The sequence below is a fragment of the Palaemon carinicauda genome, chromosome 20 (genome assembly GCF_036898095.1).
Source record: "Palaemon carinicauda isolate YSFRI2023 chromosome 20, ASM3689809v2, whole genome shotgun sequence".
NCBI classification, from domain to species: Eukaryota; Metazoa; Arthropoda; class Malacostraca; order Decapoda; family Palaemonidae; genus Palaemon; species Palaemon carinicauda.
In genome coordinates this window covers 94,865,284-94,889,022 of record NC_090744.1, presented here as the reverse complement: position 1 = coordinate 94,889,022, position 23,739 = coordinate 94,865,284, and the positions used below count along the sequence as shown (strand labels likewise).

The 23,739-nt window shown below is 46.4% G+C and overlaps 1 protein-coding gene across 1 annotated transcript in view; it reads left to right on the top strand.

Moving 5' to 3' along the window:
- The window catches only part of LOC137614320 (WD repeat-containing protein 70), a 78,505-nt gene that overhangs the window by 27,450 nt on the left and 27,316 nt on the right, over positions 1-23,739 (top strand). The window contains exon 2 of the mRNA XM_068344078.1: positions 2,468-2,673. Within this exon, the coding sequence (XP_068200179.1) occupies positions 2,472-2,673 (202 nt within the window). The 5' untranslated portion in view covers positions 2,468-2,471. The remainder of the gene's footprint in view (positions 1-2,467; positions 2,674-23,739) is intronic.

Below are 23,739 nucleotides of genomic sequence, written 5' to 3'. Positions count from 1 at the left end.
AGGTAGCTTGCGAGTCAAAATTATGTGCACCTGCTTCCTGTGTGCTTGGGGCAAGTAGCGAATTGTCCAGCAGTCACTTTCAGGTAACTGCGCAATCCTTAGTAGCTGATGAGTGTGAGCGATATCTTGTTCGCGATTTAGGGAGTGCTCTTATGAACCAGTTAGATGTCCCATGTTCATGCTTCAGTACAGGAGTAGGCCATCACTGAACCCATGTCGTCAAGTTTGTTTCGCTGTGGCTCTCCTGAAGGAGATTCCTAGCACAGTAGCCACCATTGTCCCTGATCCCCATGGAACTATGACAGACCAGGTTTTGACAGTTCCTGGGAAGGTAGCTGTGCATCATTTATCCTTTGACCGCCTCCAACCTGAGGTTACATCGGCCTGCAAACCTTGACTGCATGACTTTCAACCCACCTCAGGTCCTGGTGCCAGCGATGCCACCTTAGGCCTTGCATGGCACCATGAACCTTCTCTCTCAGCTATTGCTTTTAGGTGTCCTACACTTTTTCCTGTTTTGGTCCCTCAAGTTCCGCTCTCAGTACAGGAAGGACACACTTCTAGGTGGCAAAACCAGGACATCGGGCATTGATACAGAGTGGGAGAGATTAGGAATAGTACCCATTAAACCTGGTTCAGAAACGGCATTGACTTAGGCCGGTCATGCCCCCGCCTGGTGATGCCTACCATTCCAGGACCCATAAGGAATTGAGATTCTCCAAGGGAGATCTCTTTTGTTGACTCTTACAGAATTTTGTATATTAAGATCATGCATTCCTACACCTCAGAGGCACCTCCCATTCTGGTGCTAGTCCCAGAGAAACTGACCACGGTTTCAGGGCCAGAAGAGGCATCTTCTAGCATTCTCACTTCTTTCACAGGAAAGCCCTGTGAGTGGAAGGATTCAAAGACCCTGCCGAAGAATTGGACTTCCATACCCTTGTAGGATCCAAATCTTCAGAAGCAGGTCCCTTCGACTACAAGCAATCCTGTACAAGAGGTGAGTGTAGTCCCTACTAGGTCTCGTTCCCTTATGACCAACCAAGATGACGGCCTTGAATCTAGTTCAGACCATTTGATCATCGATCTCCCTTCAGCTACTAACCCTGAGTCTTTTGACATGGAGGAAGACGACGAGTCAGATTTTGCATTTATGCTGGTTCTCTATTCTCACATGCATCCATATGGTCAACAGACTTGAGGCTCCACACTCAACCTCCCAAGGAAATTGTGAACATTCTGTCCCATGCTCCTGGAGCCACTAGACAACGGTTAGAGCTACCGTGGTCTAAGTTGGCTGTTGGGTCCAATGACAAGGTTGACTCAGATTCCCTTAGGGCGAGCAAATCGTCAAAGTTACTTTCTCCTCTGTTTGTGAGACAGAGGAAGTATTATAATATCCAGGACAATACTCAGTCTCCTCTGCCATTAGATCAGGCAGTGTAGGCCTTGTCTCAAGGTTTGACGATTGAGAAGCTATAGACGCAGATGGTGACGTTCACGTCTATTGAGGCGCAAAACATGGAGAGGTTGAGGAAGGCAATTCTTCAGTCTTCCTCGTAGATGGACCACTGGTCTGGGACTGTTGGCTTCTTAGCCACAACTGAGGTCCGCTGATCTCAAAAGCGGCCTGTGCTCATGAATATCGTTCTCTTAAGTGCGAGAGTGATAGAGTTCTTGACACGCAATGCAGCTAACCAGTGGAGCAACTGGATCCTCAAGAGGTGTGACACCATCATTTCCAGCTTTCAGAAACAGGTTCTGAAGAGGGAGCCTCTCCTTCTTCATAACTCTTGTTTGTTCCGTAACGGTAATACAAACCTAATTACGACATGCAATTGCCATTGTCAGGTAAGGAGTTTTTTTTTTTTTTTTTTTTTTTTGCATACAAATTGGTTCCTTAAAAACACAGTTTGGTCATGCCATAAAAGCTTCTAGAACCATTTTTCTGATACAGTCTGGACCCAATATTGCACTATATAACAAAAATGTGGCATTGGAGACCACGTGGTGTCATTTACAACAAAAGGCGGTTTAGTTTGAATCCTGATTTGGCCCTGATGTGATGACACTTTTGAGAAAACACTACTTAAATTTCTTCTTGCTGGAGTTACTCTTGAAAGATACAATAAATCAATTTTGATATATTTATTTAGTATTATTGCATCTACACGACAGTGGACAACTATTATTTTTGAGACAAATATTGCGATGTTAACATAATAATAATAATAATGAATATTATTAATGATAATAATAATAATAATAATAATAATAATAATAATAATAATAATAATAATAATAATAATAATAATAATAATAACAATTAATGATAATAAATATTTAGATGATGAGTCATTTTGGTTTATCTTAGCCAATATTTATATCATGATCGCTTTTCTTGTACATTTATTTCTGATACTGTAAATAAGTTCTTTAGTCCATCAACACTATTTTGAATCTTCAGGAGAATGCATCGAGGCAAAATAACCTTTGGGAAGATTGGCTTCAGTTTTGGAAACTCTTCAACTTCAAATAGTCAGGGAGGAGACTTGATCTTAAATGAAAAGGAAGAAAAGACTGAAGATGGGGATGCAGCTGGCTTTGGATCATTTGGAAAAATTCTAGCAAAACCTAAGAAAAATGATGAAAATGAAGAGCAAGAAGAGCAAGGTAAGTTAAAGTTAATATAGATATTGAACTTTAAATAATCAGGTAATTTGTAACCCTAAATTCATGCTTTTTGCACAACCATTTTTCTTAATGCCAACTATTTCAAATTTTTTTTTCAGTTTGAGTGTAGTACTTTACTGTACAGTACTCACTTTTGTTGGTAATATTATTATAATCATTTATTGTTCTGTCACTAAATACAAATCCATTTACTCTTTATTAGGGAATATACTTTCGTCAAAACTGGAAGACTAGCCATAAGACGTTTAGTGAGGTATAACTACCCCACCGCTCCTTCTCGTTAGCGGGTGGAGTAGGGGTTAGTACTGGCTATCCCACTCACACACACACACCGGTGTTGTCTCGTCACATTTGCTTTTGGCTCGGTTGAGAGTGGACGCTGTCTCTCTCCATTGCACATACTGACTGGCCATTATAGACTTATCTTTTCATTGCTTTTTCTCTTTTCAAGTTGTGAGTGTTTCTTCTTCCTGGTCATCATACGGACTTGTCGTGGACTTGAAGGGCGCAGATGCGGCACCTTCATGTCCGCGGTTGAGACAGACCCCCATTCGCTGTGCCCAGCCTGCCGAAGACAACCATGTAACCAAGACGACACCTGTGAGTTGCGTAGGGAGTGGTCATCCTCCCAGTGGGAGAAGTTTAGCAGGTGGCACAAGAAGAAGTTGAAGAGGGATTCTTCTCCTTTGGGATCATCCTTGAAGTCGAAGAAACCTTGACTCCCTTCTTCTGCTCCTCAATCTCTGCCCGAAGCTCCTTCTCTCTCGGTCTCTCCAGGGGATCGATCAAGCAGAAGAGTTGATCTTTTAACCCTTGGATGACCCCTAGGTTCAAAGGACGTTGCCGCTTCCTCTAGCGGAGCGATGATGCCCTTCTCCACAGGGGAGTCTTTCTTTGTTGACGACCTTTTACAGATTTGGCCTTCCCTTGGTATCGCTGGTCTTCAGTCAAAGGAAGGCCTGTTCAAGTTGTTGCAGTTGGGAGCAGAGAGAGAGGAAGCTTTCACTGGCTTCCAAAGAGGTGGACGTTGATCTTTTCCCAAAGGGCTCTGAAGGTTTCGTACTGGAGGAATTCCCCGCTTCCGTGCCGGGCAAATTCTCTCCAGCCCAGTCTCTGACTTCGCCTCCCTCAGTGCTGGCCCAGCACGCCAATGATGATGTTCCTCCTTGTTCTGAGTTCACTCAGCCTGCAGAGGGGGCCATAGTCCAAAGGCATGTTTCCTGTTGCTCTCGAGGGTCACCTTTCCCGTTCATGGATTAGTTCCTCCTCGGAGTGGTCTCCACTATGTGGGACTTTGAGAAGGCGGCCGGCTTCGCCCATGCCTTTATCTAGCCCCTCGGAGTGTGGTTCGCCATCTGACGTTACTCGGCCTCCAGTGATTTTGACGTGCTCCTGCTTTGCCTTGCCCTGTTCCTTCTTTGGATTCCAGGAGTTGTTGTCGCTTTCCCCTGGGAATCGTTGGAGCGCTGAGCGCACCTTGCCACTGACCAACACTCGCTACCCCTATCTTGCAGCATTGACAGGAGGATTATCCTGAATATCCGCTGCGATCCAGAATCACCCTCTTCCATATCCCGCAGTGGTTCAGCGCGTGACCCAGGCACAGCACACTACCATTCTTCAGCGAACGAGCAGTCACCTCCTCGTCATCGGGTTCCAACGCGCATCCAGGCAGTGTGTGATCCAGTTCCAGTTTGTCAGAGAGCTCCAGAGCGCGACCACTTGTGACCGCGCTCCGGGGCATTACTCCTCGTTGACCCAGTGCTTTGCACCTCGTGAGAACCTTTCTTCACGCTCCCGGCTTCCTGAACGCGATCACCCTTCTGCATGTGATCGCCCACCTGCTCGCAACCACGACGCCTCCTCTTCTCGGTCTTCTACCTCAGCTCGTGATCCAGTTCCTACTTGCGATCACACGTCCTCTCGTGAGCGTCTAGTAGCGTGCAGCGAGGCATTTGTCCGCGACCCCCCAATAGAGTGAAATCCCTCAGCAGCGTGCGAGCGCCAAGCAACGCACAACCACCAAGCAGAGTGCGACCACCCAACAGCAAGCTTCCACCCTGTAACGCTGTAGTTGTTTGCAGGCTACTGCCAGATGTAGCACACAGACTGCCTAGTGTTGGAATGCCGACCACACCCCAACTTTTCACTACACAAAAATTTGGTGGAATGCCCAGAGATCTGGGCACAAAGTAAACAATCAAGAAAGAACTGGGCACCACCCTTTGATTTTATACTGAGCAAGGGGACCCAGCTATGACTGCTGAACTTCCCATTATCTTTTCTTGTCTTGAGTTTGCCGAAAAAACAGTTAGTATGAGTGTTGATTTAATTCTGGAGAAAATCAATAGTATATAGTGTATAGTATAATAAATAGCTTGAATCTCAGGTAAGATTTTAGAAAGGAAGCAAATAACACATAATTTCTAAATTGGTGGCTGAGGAAGGGACAGGTTATGCGGGGAAAAAAAAACGCTTATTACTGTTTGTAAAAATAAAAAAATTTCTGGGCTCGAACCTGTGCCGCCCAGTGAATAAGCTCCATTTAGCACTTATTCTTAGGTAATTTACTGCTAAATATACCAGAGAAAAAATGTAAAGGAGTGCTAGGTTAACTAGCTCGCTTACCTATTGGTGTCGGTATAAAATTGGGCGTATAATCCAGAGGTCCCGCACTATTTAGATTCATCCACGACAGAAACCCCAATAGAGGAGAGCCGTTCAACCTCACTCGGTACTACTAACAATGCATCCGCTCAGAACCCAACTCCTTTTAGCACGTCTTGTGTGTAACCCGCTTTTTTGTTGTGCTCTCGTTTTTTCGCTTATTTTCTTTGGATTATGGCTTCTTCGTCGGTTTCCCTGGAGACACCGTCTAAGTTAAGTACCAAGCTGTGTTTTGCTGTGTTTTGAGCAACCTAGATCGTCTAATATTTGAATTATAGGAGTGTATTCTCTTCGTTCATACCGATCTTGCTTGATTCCATTTACAGTTGGTACTCCTGTTTTGAGAGCTTTTAGTTTCACTCGCGGTGTTACTATATGTATTATTTTTATTATTAAATTTTATTTGTTATTATGGATATTCATTATTTAGCGTTTAGAACCCTCGTGGTTCAAATTTTGGGCCGATATCATTTACGTATCGTTATGGCTGCCGACCTTCGTGCTAGGCGGCAATGTTATCTTTTAAGCCATCAGGTGTGTCTTTTGTGATTTAATTATTATGTTGCATGCCTTGCCCAAAAATTTTTATGTGTTTATTTTATATTATCAACGCTATTACTATTATAATGAATATTGTGCTATTACTCCGTTTGATCTGTCTGGTTGGGGATCGTCAGTTGGTAGCCCTGCTGCTCCGTATCACGTGATCCTCCCCCATGCTCCCCCTCTAGCTAGGTGGGTGGCTAGGCTTCTCTCCCCCTCTCCCCTAGGGGACCGTTGCCTTCCCTCCATGTAGAGGGGGTAGTTCAGTGTTTATGGACTTTGTCCTCCGGGTGTCCCGGCGGGTTCGGCTCTGTCTAGTCTGGTTGGCCACCGGTCAACAGAGTTGGATCCCGGTGCACCCTATTTTATATTCACTTATCACACTGGTTTATGTTATATGAAACCCTCTGGGTTCCGTTGGCGGTTCTTATCTACAGTTCCGCCCCCTATTTAATTTATAACAGTTCCTATGATGATTATATGACAGATCACTACCCCGGAGTTCCTATACGAATTGGTTTTGGATACTTTTATTTCCCGGCCCGGGGCTTAGCCTCGCCCCGGGAAATCAGACACCCTGTGTCTTAATTTTTTGTTGTTGCATCCTTTTTTATACTCCCGGCTCGACCGGAATGGATGGCTATACTTTAGTCTTAAGCTAGACTTATGTTTAGGCCGGGTCCTCCGGACCCGCCCCTACTTAAGAATATTACAGTTAAGCCCTAATCTTGTGTTAAGCTTATGTTAGGCCCGGGTCCTCCGGACCCGCCCCTACTTAAGAGAATTACAGTTTCTCATATACTATTCTTTTTATAGATGGTGCATTGTCAGACGACAGCCTGTGCAGCTGTTCTACATCAGCCCTGCGGCCATACCGTCTGTCGGTCTCACGCCCTCTGCGGTGTGCAGCTGGAGGATGTCGTGGTATGGCACCCGGATAACTGTGTGGTCTGTTTTGACCTCGTTACCACCCTTGGATCTGACTCTGTGAGTCCCGTTGGCTATGTTGCTTTCTTATTTATCTTACCTTTTTTGGCATACATACACTATTTAGTAAGATATCTATGGTCTAGAAGGACCACTGGGAGTCTGCCCTTTTATAATTCCCACTATTATTTCAGGCATCCCCGGAGCAAAAGTCTGCGGCTCGGGCCACACTGAAAGTGTGGGTTGGTGGTTTTGCCCGGAACGTGAAGTCCAAGCGGCCGTACGTCCTCTCCGAGGACTACTGTTCCTTGATTTACCCCAACGCCAAGTCTTCAGCCGCTGTGGCTAGGCATGTTGCAGCTCCCATCATTGCCCACATTGATGCCACCATAGCGGGGTTTATTGATCCAGAGCAGGATCCGTCGGACGCCCCCGGAGATCTAGAAGACAATGTTGCCTCCATGAACCTTGACGTGGAACCCATGTTATTGGATGATCCAGATACAGGTAGGGTGGTAAGTGAGGCAGGTGTTTCTGGCGCTGAGATTCCTATCCTCAGCCCCTCTCTTTCTTCTTCTTCTGATCGCTCTTCCTTTCATGGTTTTTCTGGGGACCGTGATTCGTCCCAACGATCACACCCGGTTCCCCCCAAGAATAAGTCTAGAACCTTACCTAAAGTTCATAAGCCTCATAAGGCTTCTCATGGTTCTAAACAGAATACAAACCTGTCATCTAAGGCTTCTGGCTCCTCCTCTAAGTCTCGCGACCCGGGAGTTCATTCCGCGACACCTGCTGCTAGCCCGGGCCTTTCCGAATCAGCCATGCTTCGCATCGTGTCGGAGATGCAGGCTAAGTTTGTATCAGAGATACAGTCTAAGATGGACACGATGTTCTCTAACATCGGTCAGAGACTTGGGGCATTAGAGCAAGGTGCTCCGGAGCGGGTCCAAAGCTCTCTCATCCCGGATGCCTCTAAGCTCCCGCAGTTTGCCAAAAACAACCCTTGGCGTATGGCTCTTCATTCCCCGTTCTCAGACGGAATGTTAACTTTGGAGGGTCTTGGCACTCGTCCCCTAGAGGACTTTGAATTCTTTCCTCCTGGTCTGGCATTTCCATTTCATGGTTATGCCTGGCTTACCGAGGAAGCTTTGGTTCGGTTAGACAAGGTCCCCAAGGAGACAGTCATCTTCCCAAAAGAGCAGGCCCAATCTGTGTGGGCCAGATTCCTGAATGACATCGGCTGCACCAACACTATGTTGACGCCTTATAAGAGCTCCTTTACAATGTTCCTAATGGACAAAAACACCGTGACTCCATGTGTCAATAAGGTAGCAGAGCTTGCCTTCCAATATGCTCTGGAGGAGAAGCCCTTGCCTCCCATCCGAGAGGTGGATCCAATCTCCCTCCTTCTTCCTTCAGGCATTGAGTGTTGGGACAACGTCCATACCACATTTACCTCTGGAAAGCTAGCAGCAGACTGTGCTTCGGTAATGTTTAGTGAGCGGCTTCCCCGTCTCCCGGAATCCCTCATTAAACAGGAGTATGATTCTCGCCTACGCGTTGGCCGTACTCTGAACCTGGCCACTTCCACGGAGTCGATAGCCTTGACTTACGATACTGAGAGTATTTTTAAATCTCTCAACAAGGCTACGTTGCAGTCATTATACTATGACCTGTATGACTTCGCTACTGCTAAACGCAAGTGTCGCAAACATGTCCTGGCAGAGGCGACTATTAGGCATGAACCTAATAAGCTGATCCGGTCCTCCTGTTGGGGTTCAAACCTCTTCCCTGAGGACCTTGTAGAGGAAGTCTTGGCGGAGGCCACTAGAGTCAACCAGAGCCTTAAAGCCCGTTGGGGTTTGACTCCTAAACGTAAATCTGACCCTGCAAATTACCAAGCCCGGGGTAGGAAGAAGCTCCGTCCATATACTTCCACCCAGTTCAGGCAACAGCAGACTGGTTCGCCCATTTTCCGGCTGCCTCTTCCCCCATCTCCTGTTGCCCCGGCACAGCCTTCCACCTCTCAGGCTCCTTCGGACGACTATGTCACCGTTCTGCTTCCTAAGAGCCAGCTTTCTGGTGCCTCCGCCACTTCTCCTGCCTTTAACCAGTCGTATGAGGCTCATAGCTCTTCCCAGAGTTATGGTAGAGGTAGAGGCTACCACCGTGGTTCTAACCAGAACAAAGGCAGGGGAAGAGCTTTTCGCAGAGGAAAGAACTTCCGAGGCGGACGTGGAGGCAACTCCTCAAACCAATACTGAGGTGCAGCAGGTAGGGGGGAGGCTCTATGCCTTCCGCAACAAATGGAGGTTCAGTCCCTGGGCGTTCAGTATCATCTCCAAGGGACTGGGGTGGAGTTGGATTCAAGGACCTCCTCCTCCGAACAAATTTCGTCAACATTCCACTCCGGACCTGGTCGAATTTGTCCAGGATCTTTTACAAAAGAACGCCGTACAAGAAACGAAACACCTGAAGTTTCAAGGTCGGCTGTTCAGTGTCCCGAAGAAGGATTCAGACAAGAGAAGAGTGATTCTAGACCTATCCCTTCTCAACTTGTCCATTCAATGCGACAAGTTTCGAATGCTTACCGTCTCGCAGGTGCGGACCTTACTTCCCCGTGGGGCCGTCACCACCTCTATCGATCTTACAGACGCCTATTATCACTTCCCGATAGCGAGACACTTCCGTCCGTACCTAGGCTTTCGCTTAGGGGACAAAAGTTACTCCTTCAAGGTGATGCCTTTCGGGCTCAACATCGCCCCAAGGATCTTCACAAAGTTAGCAGAAGTCGCTGTTCAGGAACTCAGGAATCAAGGGATTCAAGTAGTAGCCTATCTGGACGACTGGCTCATTTGGTCAGACACCTCCCAAAATTGCCTAAAAGCCACTCACAAAGTCATCCATTATCTTCAATCTCTAGGCTTCCAGATCAACTTCAAGAAGTCCCGTCTTCTTCCAAAATCGAAGTTCCAATGGCTCGGCCTGCAATGGGATCTTATATCTCATACTCTGTGTCTTCCCAGACCCAAGAGGTTAGAGATTGCAAGGAACACCAAACGCTTTCTCAAAGACAAAGTAAGTTCCAGACGACTCCAAGAGAGGATTCTGGGGTCCCTTCAGTTTGCCTCAGTGACGGATCTTCTTCTGAAGGCAAAATTGAAAGATATCAATCGTGTCTGGCGTTCGAGGGCGAACCGGAAGCTCCGGGACAGGAAAGTCCGCCTTCCTCCCATTCTACGGGAAAGACTTCTTCCTTGGACAAGAGCAAACAGTCTGTCAAAGTCAGTTCCCCTTCGATTTCCGCCTCCGAAATTAATCATTCACACGGACGCATCCTTATGAGGTTGGGGCGGTTATTCTCAGCTCAAGAAAGTTCAAGGTCTTTGGACTCCCTTGTTCCGCCAATTTCACATCAATGTGCTAGAGGCCATGGCAGTTCTTCTAACCCTGAAACGTCTCGCTCTTCCCAAGAAACGTCTGGTCCTCGACAGCGAAGTGGTGGTCCGCTGCCTCAACAGAGGCGGGTCAAAGTCAGGGCCTCTGAACCATGTTCTAGTAGCCATATTCTCCCTAGCAGCCTTGAACCGTTGGCATCTTTCAGCTGTCCACCTGGCGGGAGTCCGGAATGTAGTGGCAGACGCCCTGTCCCGGACCTCCCCTCTAGAATCGGAATGGTCACTCGATCTAAAAGTCATTTCGGTGGATTCTCTCTCAGGTTCCCGGTCTCCAAGTGGACCTCTTCGCCACGGAATCCAACCACAAATTGAGAGTATATGTGGCTCCCAATCTAGACCCTCAGGCTTACGCCACAGACGCCATGTCACAGAATTGGGACACCTGGGAAAGGATTTATCTCTTTCCCCCGGTGAATCTTTTGCTGAAAGTTCTAGACAAACTGAGATCCTTCAAGGGACAAGTAGCCTTGGTCGCACCCAACTGGCCCAAGAGCAACTGGTATCCTCTCCTGCGAGAGTTGAGACTATACCCTCACCCGATACCCAATCCGGTTCTGTCTCAGATAGTACAAACACGCGTTGTGTACGCTTTCTCAAACATTCAGAGCGCCCTAACTTTATGGACTTTATGAAGTTTGCGGCTATGCATGGTGCCAATATTGATCCCCAAAACACCTTGTTCCTAGAATCGGATAAACGGGATTCCACCATCCGCCAGTATGACTCTGCAGTTAAAAAGTTGGCAAAATTTTTAATAGACTCAGACGTGAACTGTATGAACTTGAACCTTACAGTCACTTTCTTTAGATCTTTATTAGAATCAGGTCTGGCAGCCAATACTATCACCACTATTAAATCGGCTCTGAAAAAGATCTTCCTAGTGGGTTTTAACATAGACTTAACCGACTCTTTGTTAGCTTCAATTCCGAAAGCTTGTGCCAGACTGAAACCGGTTACTCGTCCTACCCCGGTGACCTGGTTCCTTAATGACGTACTCAAATTGGCTTCTGATACCATTAACAGTTCTTGTGATTACATTCCCCTTCTCAGGAAAACACTTTTCCTGGTGAGCTTGGCTTCCGGGGCAAGAATTTCTGAATTGGCAGCCTTGTCGAGAGACCCGGGTCATATTGACTTCCTGCCTTCGGGAGAGGTCCTTCTTTCTCCTAACAAATTCTTTTTGGCTAAGAACGAAGACCCTCAAAACAGATGGTCTTCCTGGAAAATTGTTCCCCTCACGCAAGATCTGTCTCTGTGCCCTGTTACTACTCTTAGGTCTTATTTATCCCGGACCTCCTCTAACTCCTCGGGGCCTCTATTCGTTAGAGAACAAGGCGGTACCATTACTATTAAAGGGATCAGGCAACAAATCTTGTATTTTATTAAACAAGCTAACCCTGACTCTTTTCCTCTTGCACATGATATCAGGGCGGTTGCTACCTCGGTGAACTTCTTTCACCACATGAATTTTACAGACCTTTCCAGGTATACAGGGTGGAAATCACCGTCAGTGTTCAAGAAACACTACCTTAAACATTTGGAAGCCCTAAAATTTTCTACAGTAGCCGCAGGGAGCGTAGTTACTCCCAAGTAACTCACAGGTTAATGCCTTGACTCTTTATCTCTCCCTCTTACCTGCCTCATTTATACCCTATTGTATTCGTTGGTCTCGCACCTGAATACTGTTATTATATTTGTAAATTTTATACTCCTGAGTATCTGTATATATTATCACTCACGGCATTATTATACCTACCTTATTGGATTTATGTTCATATTTAAGATACCCTTATAATTGTTTTTTGGTACTCATCTCTGATTAAAAGCATCCTGTATTTCCCTTACGCTTATGTTTTTTCCTTTATTTTGCAAGTTTGGTGACATTTTCTCTTGTATAGATTCACTGGGCGGCACAGGTTCGAGCCCAGAAAAGGGATTTTGACGTAGGAAAAATCTATTTCTGGGCGAAGGACCTGTGCCGCCCAGTGAACCCTCCCAGCTCCTCTCCCTTGGAGTCCCCAAACTTTGGGTGCTAAGGAGTTGGGTTCTGAGCGGATGCATTGTTAGTAGTACCGAGTGAGGTTGAACGGCTCTCCTCTATTGGGGTTTCTGTCGTGGATGAATCTAAATAGTGCGGGACCTCTGGATTATACGCCCAATTTTATACCGACACCAATAGGTGAGCGAGCTAGTTAACCTAGCACTCCTTTACATTTTTTCTCTGGTATATTTAGCAGTAAATTACCTAAGAATAAGTGCTAAATGGAGCTTATTCACTGGGCGGCACAGGTCCTTCGCCCAGAAATAGATTTTTCCTACGTCAAAATCCCTTTTATATTTCCGAATGGAAAAATAAAGATGGAAATTATGTATGAATTTTGAAAAAAACACATGATTCCACATTAAGTTATGATATCTATGAAAATGTTAAAATCCTAATGATTTACATACCATTAAACACTGACAATAACCAAAGGTGTCATACTATATGGTATAAAGTCACCAGGATCAGGTTATACAGTAAGCCATACATTTAAGAAAATAAGATAAGAAAAATATAAAAATCCTTCTTCAGAATATCATCCCATCGGGTCCCAGATACAAAATCTGTATTGTAAGCATTAACATCATAACAGAGCCTTTACAGTCAAGGTATATAAGAAAGCTTCAGGCTTAGGAGGACCCTGCACCACTGCAGCCCACTATCTACACAATAAGTAAGCAGGGTCTGGACATTGACTGTCCTTAAATTTTCACGGCCACTCTGACATATTTTACTCCACTTTGTGGTTACTTGTTTCTGGGACCTAATATATGACCCTAATACTGGGACAATTGTGTCACTATATGCAAAGAGGCACCCACACTATGACAGGGAAAGGTCTGTCAGGGATTCTGGGCAGACAATAAAAATCACATGATAAGTGGAATCCAGCCTCTACTCTACAGTAATTTCACTGAAAGGTCCACTTACTGTGTGCAGTGTTCTGGGTCAACAAACCCTTTTTCCTTTATTTTGAGAACTGAACTTTTCACAACATTTGAGCCCCAAGAATGAAATAGCACAATCGTGTCTATGTACATGGGCACACTAACAAACTAAAGGTCTGTATTTGTCCATTATGTGCAATGATGGGGGTAAATCAATTGTTGAAAGATGAAATCAGGAAATCGTTGGGCCAAGACCAGATATGAGAGAGTAAAAGACTCAAAAGTTCAGTACAAGGAAAAGATAGTGCAGTGGTGATTCAGTGAAGTTAATCTAAAACAAGTTTCTATAACTCTGATCCCTGCTGGGTGCAGGGCACCATTACTCTGTAAAAACAAAGAAAGGGGTCATGAGACACAGGTATTTTGAGATAAAAGCTCAACAAATTAATAAAAGAAAAATAATATTAATTACAACAAATCTGAAATAATTTGTATTTTCCTTAATCTTTCTGGTTTTTCTTTTACAACGCAATGCCATCCAGCAGCACGTGATCAACCAGCAACACGTGACCTCGCTGCAACGCGCATCCACGCAGCAGCACAGAGAAATGCAATCCACTGTGATCGAATCAGGTGTTCTCCCAGAGCTTCACGGTCGCTGATTCGTTCTAACAAGATAGAGTGTGACAGCATGCCGGTCCCAATACAGACAGATAAGAGACCTCTTTCTCCCAACAGATGACAAAATCATGGACTCTTTGTAGGAAATCTCCAGCCCGTGGGCTTCTCAGAGAAACTCCATCCTCAGTGCTGGCCTTCATTAAGGTTGCACCTCGGTTCAACGAATGGGTGAGAGTGGTTCGTCTGATGGTTACCAGGTCTACGCAGACTCCCACAGGTAAGTATGTACTAGCAGCATTGACCAGCACATCTTGGATCCCATTGGATACTTCGGTTTCTTTGAAGCTCTCCTCTCCTCCGTCCGACCTAAGGCATAGGACTTCCGTTCCAATCCCATCTCATGAATGTCAGCCCCTGATGATTGTGTCACCAATTAGATCTAAGGTGGGCAACCCTCCTGGAGCCGCAGAAATGTTGCAGCAGGATTTCTCCCAGTTGGAGATCACACCCATTATGCCAACCAAGAAGAGTAGAAGGCAGAGGCATCCTATTCCTCTTCCAGGCAACACCCATCTCTCCCTTACAGGCCAGGGTTTGAGATCCCCTAAGGAGATCTCTGACTAAGACCTACAGGCTCTCTCCCATCGAGGTCGCCACCCTAGGGCAGTGTGCTTCATCAACGTATTAGAGCAGCCTTCACAAGTCTCTTCACTCAAAGATACTTCCGAATCTTCCAGATGCAAGGAGAATGCAAGACCTTACCTTCTGGCAGAGTTCCTTCCCCCCCCTACGGAGAGTAAGGATTCCAAGACTGTCCCAAAAACCGCTCTGCTAGAACATCGTCCCAGCCTCAGGAAAGGTCCCACAGCTCTTCAGCATCGATGGTAACTACGGCGACAAAGGAGGCTCCCATGTCATCTAGGGAATCTTACAGGCACCTCAAAGACAACTCCAACTCAGCCTGGGCCCCTATGAATGAGGACCATGATTCCAGGCATGATGACTCTTTCCAGGGAAGAGTGTTTAAGATATTCGGAGGCCGAACAGAGAGAATCTGACCACAGGTTCTGGCAGGTGCTGGCCTGCACGAGGGCCATCAACGGCTTGGACAACCCTTTTACAGCTCCGCCAGAAAGGAAGGACAAGGTACTAGACCATCTGTACAGCACCCAGAGACCCTTCAAAACCAGTTCAGCTTTCTCCTGATCAAGGGGGTTGAAGGGGGCCCAGGAAGAAGGCCTCGCAGATCTCTGGAGCTTTGAATTCTCTATGTGCCAGTGACTCCTCTAAGCTTCCACCTCTCCTATCATCCAACAGAGGAGGTATTATGAGGTAGCTGAAGAGAAACTGTCAGCCTTACTTCTAGAACCAGTCATCGAAGCTTTGATGAGGGGCGTATCATGCTAGAAACTCTCTAGCCTTCCTGTCACCTAGATATTGAGAAGGTCGCAAAGTTCGCCATGCAGGCAACTTTGTGGCTTGATCTGTGGCTAGGGTCAGTGAGCCATCTCATCAGGACGGAAGACTGGTCTCAAGAGCGTGCTAGAAAGTCCATGGCAACTTTTGTATTGTCGGAAACCAGAACCATGGAGTTTCTTGCTCATCAAGTGGTCACCTTGTGGGCAAACTTGATCCTCAGGCAAAGGGACTCGATAATAGAAAAGTTCCATAAGCAAATTTCTAAGACAATGGAGGGCTCATCACTGGAGGGCTCATCACTGTTCAACAGAAGACGTCGAGAGGGCTGTGGAACACTAAAGTAAGTTGAGTGAGGGACTCTCTCCTTCAGATGGCGATGACCTTTAGATTCTACGGATTGGCTCCTCCACTGAGGAAACCACAAACATCCAGACTGCAGGGGAACAAAAGAAGCTCAGGCAGTCCCAAGGCTTCTGCCAAGAAGCCCTTTCCTTCCCGAGAACAGCCGATGGGAAGCAGGAACAGTAGAGGAGGCAAAGGAGGAAGAGGTAGCGGTCAAGGCTGCTCCCGCTAGTGAGGGCAATCCTCCCACTTGTCCACCCGTGGGGCGATGCCTGTAACGCTGGTGGCAGAGGTGACTGCAGCTGGGGGCTGAGGCCTGGACTGTCTCCTTGATTCATTTTGGATATTGCATCCCGTTCACGCAATCTCTCCCTTCATTGACTCAATGTCCAATTCCGTCAAGCTCCTACACGAAGGAATCCGTAAAGGAGCTGGCCTTCAGGGCTGAAGTCCAGACCAAGTTAGAGAAGGGCGCTCTCCAAGATATCCTGGATGAGTCCCTAGGCTTCGCTGTTGACTATTTCTCGTGAAAAAGGTATCTGGAGGCTGAAGACCCTTCATCCACCTTTCCTCCATGAAAAAGTTGGTGCAACAGACTCCATTCAGGCTGGAGATGGTAGATAGGGTCAGACAGGCAGTAAGACCACAGGACTACATGTGTACAGTACTGTACATTGGACCTAAAGGATGCATATCTCCAGATCTCAGTCCACCCATCATCAAGGAAGTAACTAAGGATGATCTATGACAACAAACAGTACCAGTTCAACGTGCTGTATTTTAGCCTGTTGACAGCACCTCAGGTTTTCACAAGAGTTTTCTCCATAGTGTCAACCTGGGCACTCAGAATCGGCATCTGTCTCCTAAGATACCTGGACGACTGGCTAATCCTAGCAGACTCGGTGGCCACCCTTCTTCAACACCAAGACGGACGCCTCGTGTTTAGTCACAATGTGGGGATTGTGGTAAACCTTTAGAAGTGATCCCTGCTACCATCACAAAGACTGTTACATCTGGACATGATCATCGATACTAGCCTGCAGAAAAACTTAACTTCAGACGAAAGGATCCAGATGCTGAAGAAGGTAGCAAGTCCCTTCTGTACCAACCGTGTGTCACACAATTGTACATAATTCCTATTGTATATATTATGCTTGTATCTGCGCTCTTCCCTCGCACTAAAAAGAACCTGAATGATCATGTCTCCGGTTTTGCTCTGAACTTTGTCTGTCCCTCGAACATGCCATGGCCTGTTGCCTTGAGGTTTTGTATATAAAGAAGAGTGTTCCTTAATATATAACTCAGTCGTTTCCAATCTGCCTTTGATCTCACTACTCCTCTCTCGGCCCGTCACATTGGTGACCCCGGAGTGACTCGCTCCTCCCGCCTCCCCATCCCCCCTACACCTCTCACCGTTACTATGACGCCGTCAACGCATACCTTCTGCAGCAGTACTCGCCGTCGCCAGCCGCCCGTATAGCAATGCCTTTTCAGCTCTCTCAACAACCGTTGGGGGACCAAAGGGCTTCGCTCACCCTCGGGAAAATGACCAGTATCACTCGCCTGCAACCTGCCGCAGACAGCTCTCCTCGTGAGGTGAACTTACTTCGTGCCCTTATGGACAGCCACTTCATGACCTTCAAAACCTCCATCAACGCCTCCACTCGTGACGAAGAGGACACCTATTCAACTTCAACCGAAGCTGACGTGAATGCTGTAGGACATACACGCCTATGAACGCCGTACGCCTATGAATGCCGTAGGATATACTCGCCTATGAATGCCGTAGGCCTATGAATGACGTAGGACACACACGCCTATGAATGCCGTAGGACACACTCGCCTATGAATGCCGTAGGACACACTCGCCTACCCCGTGACGAGCCGGAGCGGCAACACAGCCAACCATCATCCACCACTTGCTCGCACCCCAACCAACGACTTCTACAGCCACTCACTGCTGCTCATCGGCGCAGTTGTTACTATTACCTCTCCAGATTCAGGGCACCTATTTAACATGTTCAGTATGTCATTTTTAGAGGGGGAGCCATGTACCAACCGTGTGTCACACAATTGTACATAATTCCTATTGTATATATTATGCTTGTATCTGCGCTCTTCCCTCGCACTAAAAAGAACCTGAATGATCATGTCTCCGGTTTTGCTCTGAACTTTGTCTGTCCCTCGAACATGCCATGGCCTGTTGCCTTGAGGTTTTGTATATAAAGAAGAGTGTTCCTTAATATATAACTCAGTCGTTTCCAATCTGCCTTTGAGTTCACACAGCCTCTCTCGGCTCCGTCACACTTCCTACAACGAGACGCTCTCTTGGCTCAGCAGTAGTTACGTCTCATAGGTCACTTATCCTCCCTAGAACGTCTAGTCCGCAATGGCTGCCTATGAATTTGATCGCTTTAATGGCGGCTGAAGTCCAGGTGAGTTCAGCATGAGGACTTTCCAGATTCACTGGTCCACATGGGGCCTGAGCTGTGGATAGACCTAGAATGATGGGTAACAGATGAGAATCTCCACCGAGGGGTTAACCTTCTCACTCCTCCCCCGGAATTGATGCTCTTTTCAGATGCGTCAAAAAAAGGGTGGTGGCCCATCTGCTGAATCACACAGCCTCCAGACTCTGGTCAGAGTCCTAAACATCCCAGCATATAAATATTCTGGAGATGAGGACAGCCCTGCAACAGTTCCAGTCCCTGGCAGGTCACTCGGTGGTGTTGATGAGCGACATCACCATGGTCGTGGCTTACATAAATAAGCAAGGTGGTACTTTTTCACAGCACCTTTGCTATCTACCAGTAGAGATGCTAGAATGGACAGTAGACAACTCAGTGTCCCCATCGGCTTACTTCATTTCAGCCATGAGGAATGTGATCGTGGACAATCTGATCAGAGCGACTCTAATAGTGGGCTCTGAGTGGTCTTTGAATCTTCCAGTAGCCAATAAAGTCCTGACTTTGTGGGGTTCCCTAGCAGTGGACCTATTTGTGATGTCGCTAAACAACAAACTCCCGCTTTACTGTTCCTCAGTTCCATATCTCCAGGCTCTCTGGCAAGATGCATTCCAACAACGATCGGACAATATCCTTTCCCCCATTTTGCCTGATGAGAATGGTGCTCAACAAGTTAACATCATCCTCCAATCTAGCAATGACTCTTATTAGCTCCACTATGGCATCATGAGGAATGGTTCCCGGACCTTCTTTAGCTGCTGACAGAAGTCCTGAGAGAACTCCCTCCACGACACGATCTACTCAGACAACCAAATGTGGACATCTACAACAAAGCCGTAGAATCCCTACATCTTTCTGCCTAGAGGTTATCCAGCAGCTCCTCTCACAAAGAGGTTTTTCACAACACTTTGCAAAGAAGATGTCTGATGTCTGGATATCTCCAGCTGCTGTCTACCAGGCTAAGTGAACTCCATGGTCTTTCCTACGATGTCTTCCATTCAATGGGATGGGGAGAGGTAATCCTTGGCTTGGTCCCTGACTTTATTGCCAAGACTCAAAATCCGGAAATAGCGGATCCCAGATTTGGCCCCTTTCAAATTAAGTCTTCATAATGTAACTGATGACCCGGATCAACTGCTACTTTGTCCCGTGAGGACCTATATGTGCTACTTGAAAAGAACTGTGGGAGCTTGCTGCCGAGTGAGAGCACTCTTTGTCAGCATTGGAAAGGTCAAGAGGAGGATCACCAAGAACACAATCTCAGATTGGATGCGCATGGTCATAGACTGAGCCTTGAATCCTTATCCTTCTTAGCAGACGAGGAGACCTAGAGCTCATGACGTTAGGGGCATTGGTATGTCCCTAACGTATAAGAAGAACTACTCTGTGATGCAGGTCCTTCAATCGGGTTTGTGGAAGTGTCAAATAACCTTCACTGCCCACTACCTGCAAGACATGACCCATAGGAACATAGAGACGTTCTCTATCGGTCCTGTGGTGGCTGCACAACAAGTAGTTTAGACACCTCAAGCTTCTTGATGGTCAAGTTGCATATGGTGAGGGCAGAGGTTACCCTGAATTAATTCTGGGGTGAATGATAAAAATGACTGGCTGTTTCTTTCTTTCATTTTCCCCTCTCTTGGGAACAGCACCTATGGTACTCTGCAAGCTGGCCTCCTCTGTCTACAGGTAATAACCATTTCCCTTGTGTAACCTGGTATAGAAATATGTACTTGTTGCATCCCTATACCCCCTGGCAAGGTGGAATTGGGTAACGTCTGTGGTTGGTTCAAAGAATTCGGATTTGTAAGAATTCTTACCTAGACTATTCGCTTTGCTAGTATCACACAGTCACACAGATTGCTCAGGCCACTAAAACTTGCTATTGCACAGAGTTTTAGCAAGGTATCAGGGTATTCCTCCTTATGCATATATAGCACAGGAAGAAAACCCTTGGTCAAAAGGTAGCTAGTGGGTTAGGACTACCACCGCCCTTGGGGGTGAGTCTTCCTTAATAAAGAGCGAAAGGGTCTGTATTTAGTGACAGAACAAATGACAAATTTAAAGTAATTTGTAGTTTTCCTAACGATACAAACCTAGAGCTCTTTATACAAATTTGGCCCGTCATCACCTATCTCCATGCAAGTCCTGCTTACAATTAAAAGTGACGAGACAACACTGGTGTGTGTGTGAGTGGGGTAGCTGATACTACCCCTTGACCCCTGCTAACTAGTGGTTGGGTTGTTACACCTCTATATAAGTCTTATGGCTAGTCTTCCAGTTTTGCTGAAAGTATATTTACTAATAAAGAGCTCAAGGTTTGTATCTTTAGGAAAAAACACAAATTTGTCATCTTAAGAGCATTATGATCGTTACATCATGTATTTACATTGACAAATAGCCTGTAACTTCCACACATGCAATTATGTGTTGGACCAGTAATTAAAATTTGCATATTTTATTACTAGAACAAGCTTCTTGAAATGTGGCCAAAGGTGCTCATGCTTGTTTTATTTACATAGAAAAGAGATTATTTGGTTAAATTAGCATAAAACGAACTACAACCTTCTACTGTTCTGAATCTTCAAATAATATGCATTTGTTGACCATAGTTTTGTATAGATAAAAAATTAACCACAATTAAAAATAAAGAATAACCATAGGTCAAATAATTAAAAATAACTTTAGTATGAAGACGTTGAGAAAATGTAATTGTTCCGTAACTGGAATACAAACCACGCTATTTAATAGTGGTATTACTTTCGGCATAGCTGAAATGACGAGGCATTAATTTTTAACTAGGGTTTACTACCCACACCGCTAGTTAGTGGGAGTAGGGGAGGGTAGCTTGTTACCCCCCCCTTCTCACACACCTGTGCTTGAGCTCACTTTGCTCTCGGCCCGGATGGTGGTCGGACATGTCCGCTCTCATCCTCGCTGTCATATTGGCAGCCATTTAATTGCTTTTGTTCATTTCTTTTTCTAGTTTCTGTATATGTGAAGTTGGCCTCTGCAATCATGCGCACCTGCCCTGGGTTTCCCGACCGCCCCTGTGGAACATTTATGTCGGCGGTTGAGACTGATCCTCACACCGTTTGTCCTTCTTGTAGGGGCCAACGTTGTGATAGTACCAACAAGTGTAGTGAGTGTAGGGAGTGGTCTACCTCCCGGTGGGAGAGGTTTTCGCGACGACGGAAGAGGAAATCCAAACGGGATATTTCTCCTTCGAAGGTTGGTTAGAAAGGAGAAAAACCCAAGGCCTCTTCTTCCGTTGCCCAAACCTCGTCCGAAGCTCCCACTCGGTCGGTCTCTTTCGAGAGACCGTCGAGTGGTAGCGTAGACCGATTTATTGTTAACCAACATAAAAATAAAATACGATCATCCCAAAACATTAAATTAGATGGCCATAACATATACAAGGGCTTACAAATAATATAAGAAACTAAATGAAAGCCCGAAAAACAAAGAGATCACGAGGAAGCGACACCAAAATGGCCGCGGGAGAACCCCCGAAAGGGAACCTGAACAAGCGGCGATAAGATGAGAAATCAAAAAACCCAACACGGTAAAAGATTAAATGAGTGTCGCTACCTAGAAATCCCAAACAGACAAATATAATACTCAACTTGGGAGCAGGGATCTCTAAAATGTTGGACATCTTCAAAAACAAAACAACACCGAGCAAAGCAAAACACGTCTGACCAACGCTGGTTCTTTAGAGGAATAAAGTAAGGGGGTGGGGAGGTGTAGAGGTGGGGAGGGATAGTCGTAGTAGGAGGCAGCAGACGGGTGTAGGATGGTACTTCGTTGTTCCGGGGGATGTTGATGAGGGAGAGGTCTAATTGGTGAGAGACCTAGGGTCGTGGTTCAATCACACCCCAGTTTTCTATACTGACACTCAAAGAGTGAGCGAGCTAGGTTTATTCCTGGCATTCCATGCATCCTTTTTTCTCTGGTATATTCAGCAACAACTATGCCTTAGAAATGGTCTTAGAGGAGCATTTCACTGGGCGACACAGGTTCCTTGCCCAGAAATAGATTTTTCCTTCGTTAAAATCCCTTTTTTGGGCTCGGCCATGTCCTCCTGATGGAAGGTTCCTTTAGGTAGCCTTTCTAAGGGATATTTGCTACAGTGATACTCCCAGAGAAATAAACCGAAGGTTTCCAGAATTCTAACTCCTGGCACGATTCATCCGTAATATAACTTTAAGGATGTCGCATATTATCAGGGGACGTATTTTTTAGATACGACACATAGCAATCTTCACCCCGAATAGATTTTACTCTTTGAGGGGGAAGAGTGGCGAACGAAGGGGGGCCGTTATCAAGGTACTTGTTAGACCCCCTCCCTGTACTACTACGGCGCATTATTCCTTGTTGCATTTAAGCTGGAATAGCCGCAGATAGAGTAGTTTCAGATGGGGTCATATAGGAAAGAAAGAAGGGTGGGTCCATCAGGACGACATGGCTATCTCACCCAAAAATAGATTTGTTCCGTAACTGGAATACAAACCACGCTATTTAATAGGGGTATTACCTTCGGCGTAGCTGAAATGACGAGCTATTAATTTTCAACGAGGGTTTACTACCCACACCGCTAGTTAGCGGGGGTAGGGGAGGGTAGCTTGCTCCCCCCCCCCTCACACACCTGTGCTTGAGCTCACTTTGCTCTCGGGTCGCATGGTGGTTGGACGTGTCCGCTCTCATCCTCGCCGTCATTGGCAGCCATTTAATTGCTATTGTCATTTCTTTTTTTTTCTCTAGTTCTGTATATGTGAAGTTGGCCTCTGCGATCATGCGCACCTGCCCTGGGTTTCCCAACCGCCCCTGTGGAACATTCATGTCGGCGGTCGAGACTGATCCTCATGCCCTTTGTCCTTCTTGTAGGGGCCAACGGTGTGATAGCAACAACAGGTGTAGGGAGAGGTCTACCTCCCAGTGGGAGAGGTTTTTGTGACGACGGAAGAAGTCCAAACGGGATTTTTCTCCTTCAAAGGTTTCTTTGAAAGGAATAAAACCCAAGGCCTTTTCTTCCGTTGCCCAAACCTTCTCCGAAGCTCCCACTCGGTCGGTCTCTTGCGAGACACCGTCGAGTGGTAGCGTAGACCGATGTACTGTTTACCAACCTCGGGGCTCGAGAGATGACGTTGCTTCCCCTAGCGAAGCAGCTCCACCTCTCCCCCCAGGGGAGGATATGTCACTAACCTTATTTCAGCTTTGGTCCTCCTTGGGGCTTACGGGTTCGCCCTCTAAGGAGGTTTTGCTTAACTACATTCGATTGGGTGCCGCTGTCAAGCAATCGCCGTCACCGTCAGAGGTTGATCCTCTGTCTCTTGTCGACGTTGTGGTGTCAGAGGTATCCAATGCGGTATCACCCATCAACTCTGCCTTTCCAAACTCTACGGTAGCTGACGGCTTAGTTTCTTCCGTTCCTGTTCAACCTACGAGGGAGAAACTAAGTCCATCGTCAGTCTCTCCTGCTAGTGTTTCTTTCCCTCGGGGAAATTCACTTACAGAGACTCCTCTTCGGAGGACTGCAAAAGGTCAACGTGCTGATCCAACGGCCCCCAGAGGGCGCATTCGTCGGAAGGCGAATAGAGGCCTTCCTTCACCTGCGGTGAGGAGGCGCCTCTTTGGTTCAACACCTTTGATGCTGTCCACCGCAGAGGATC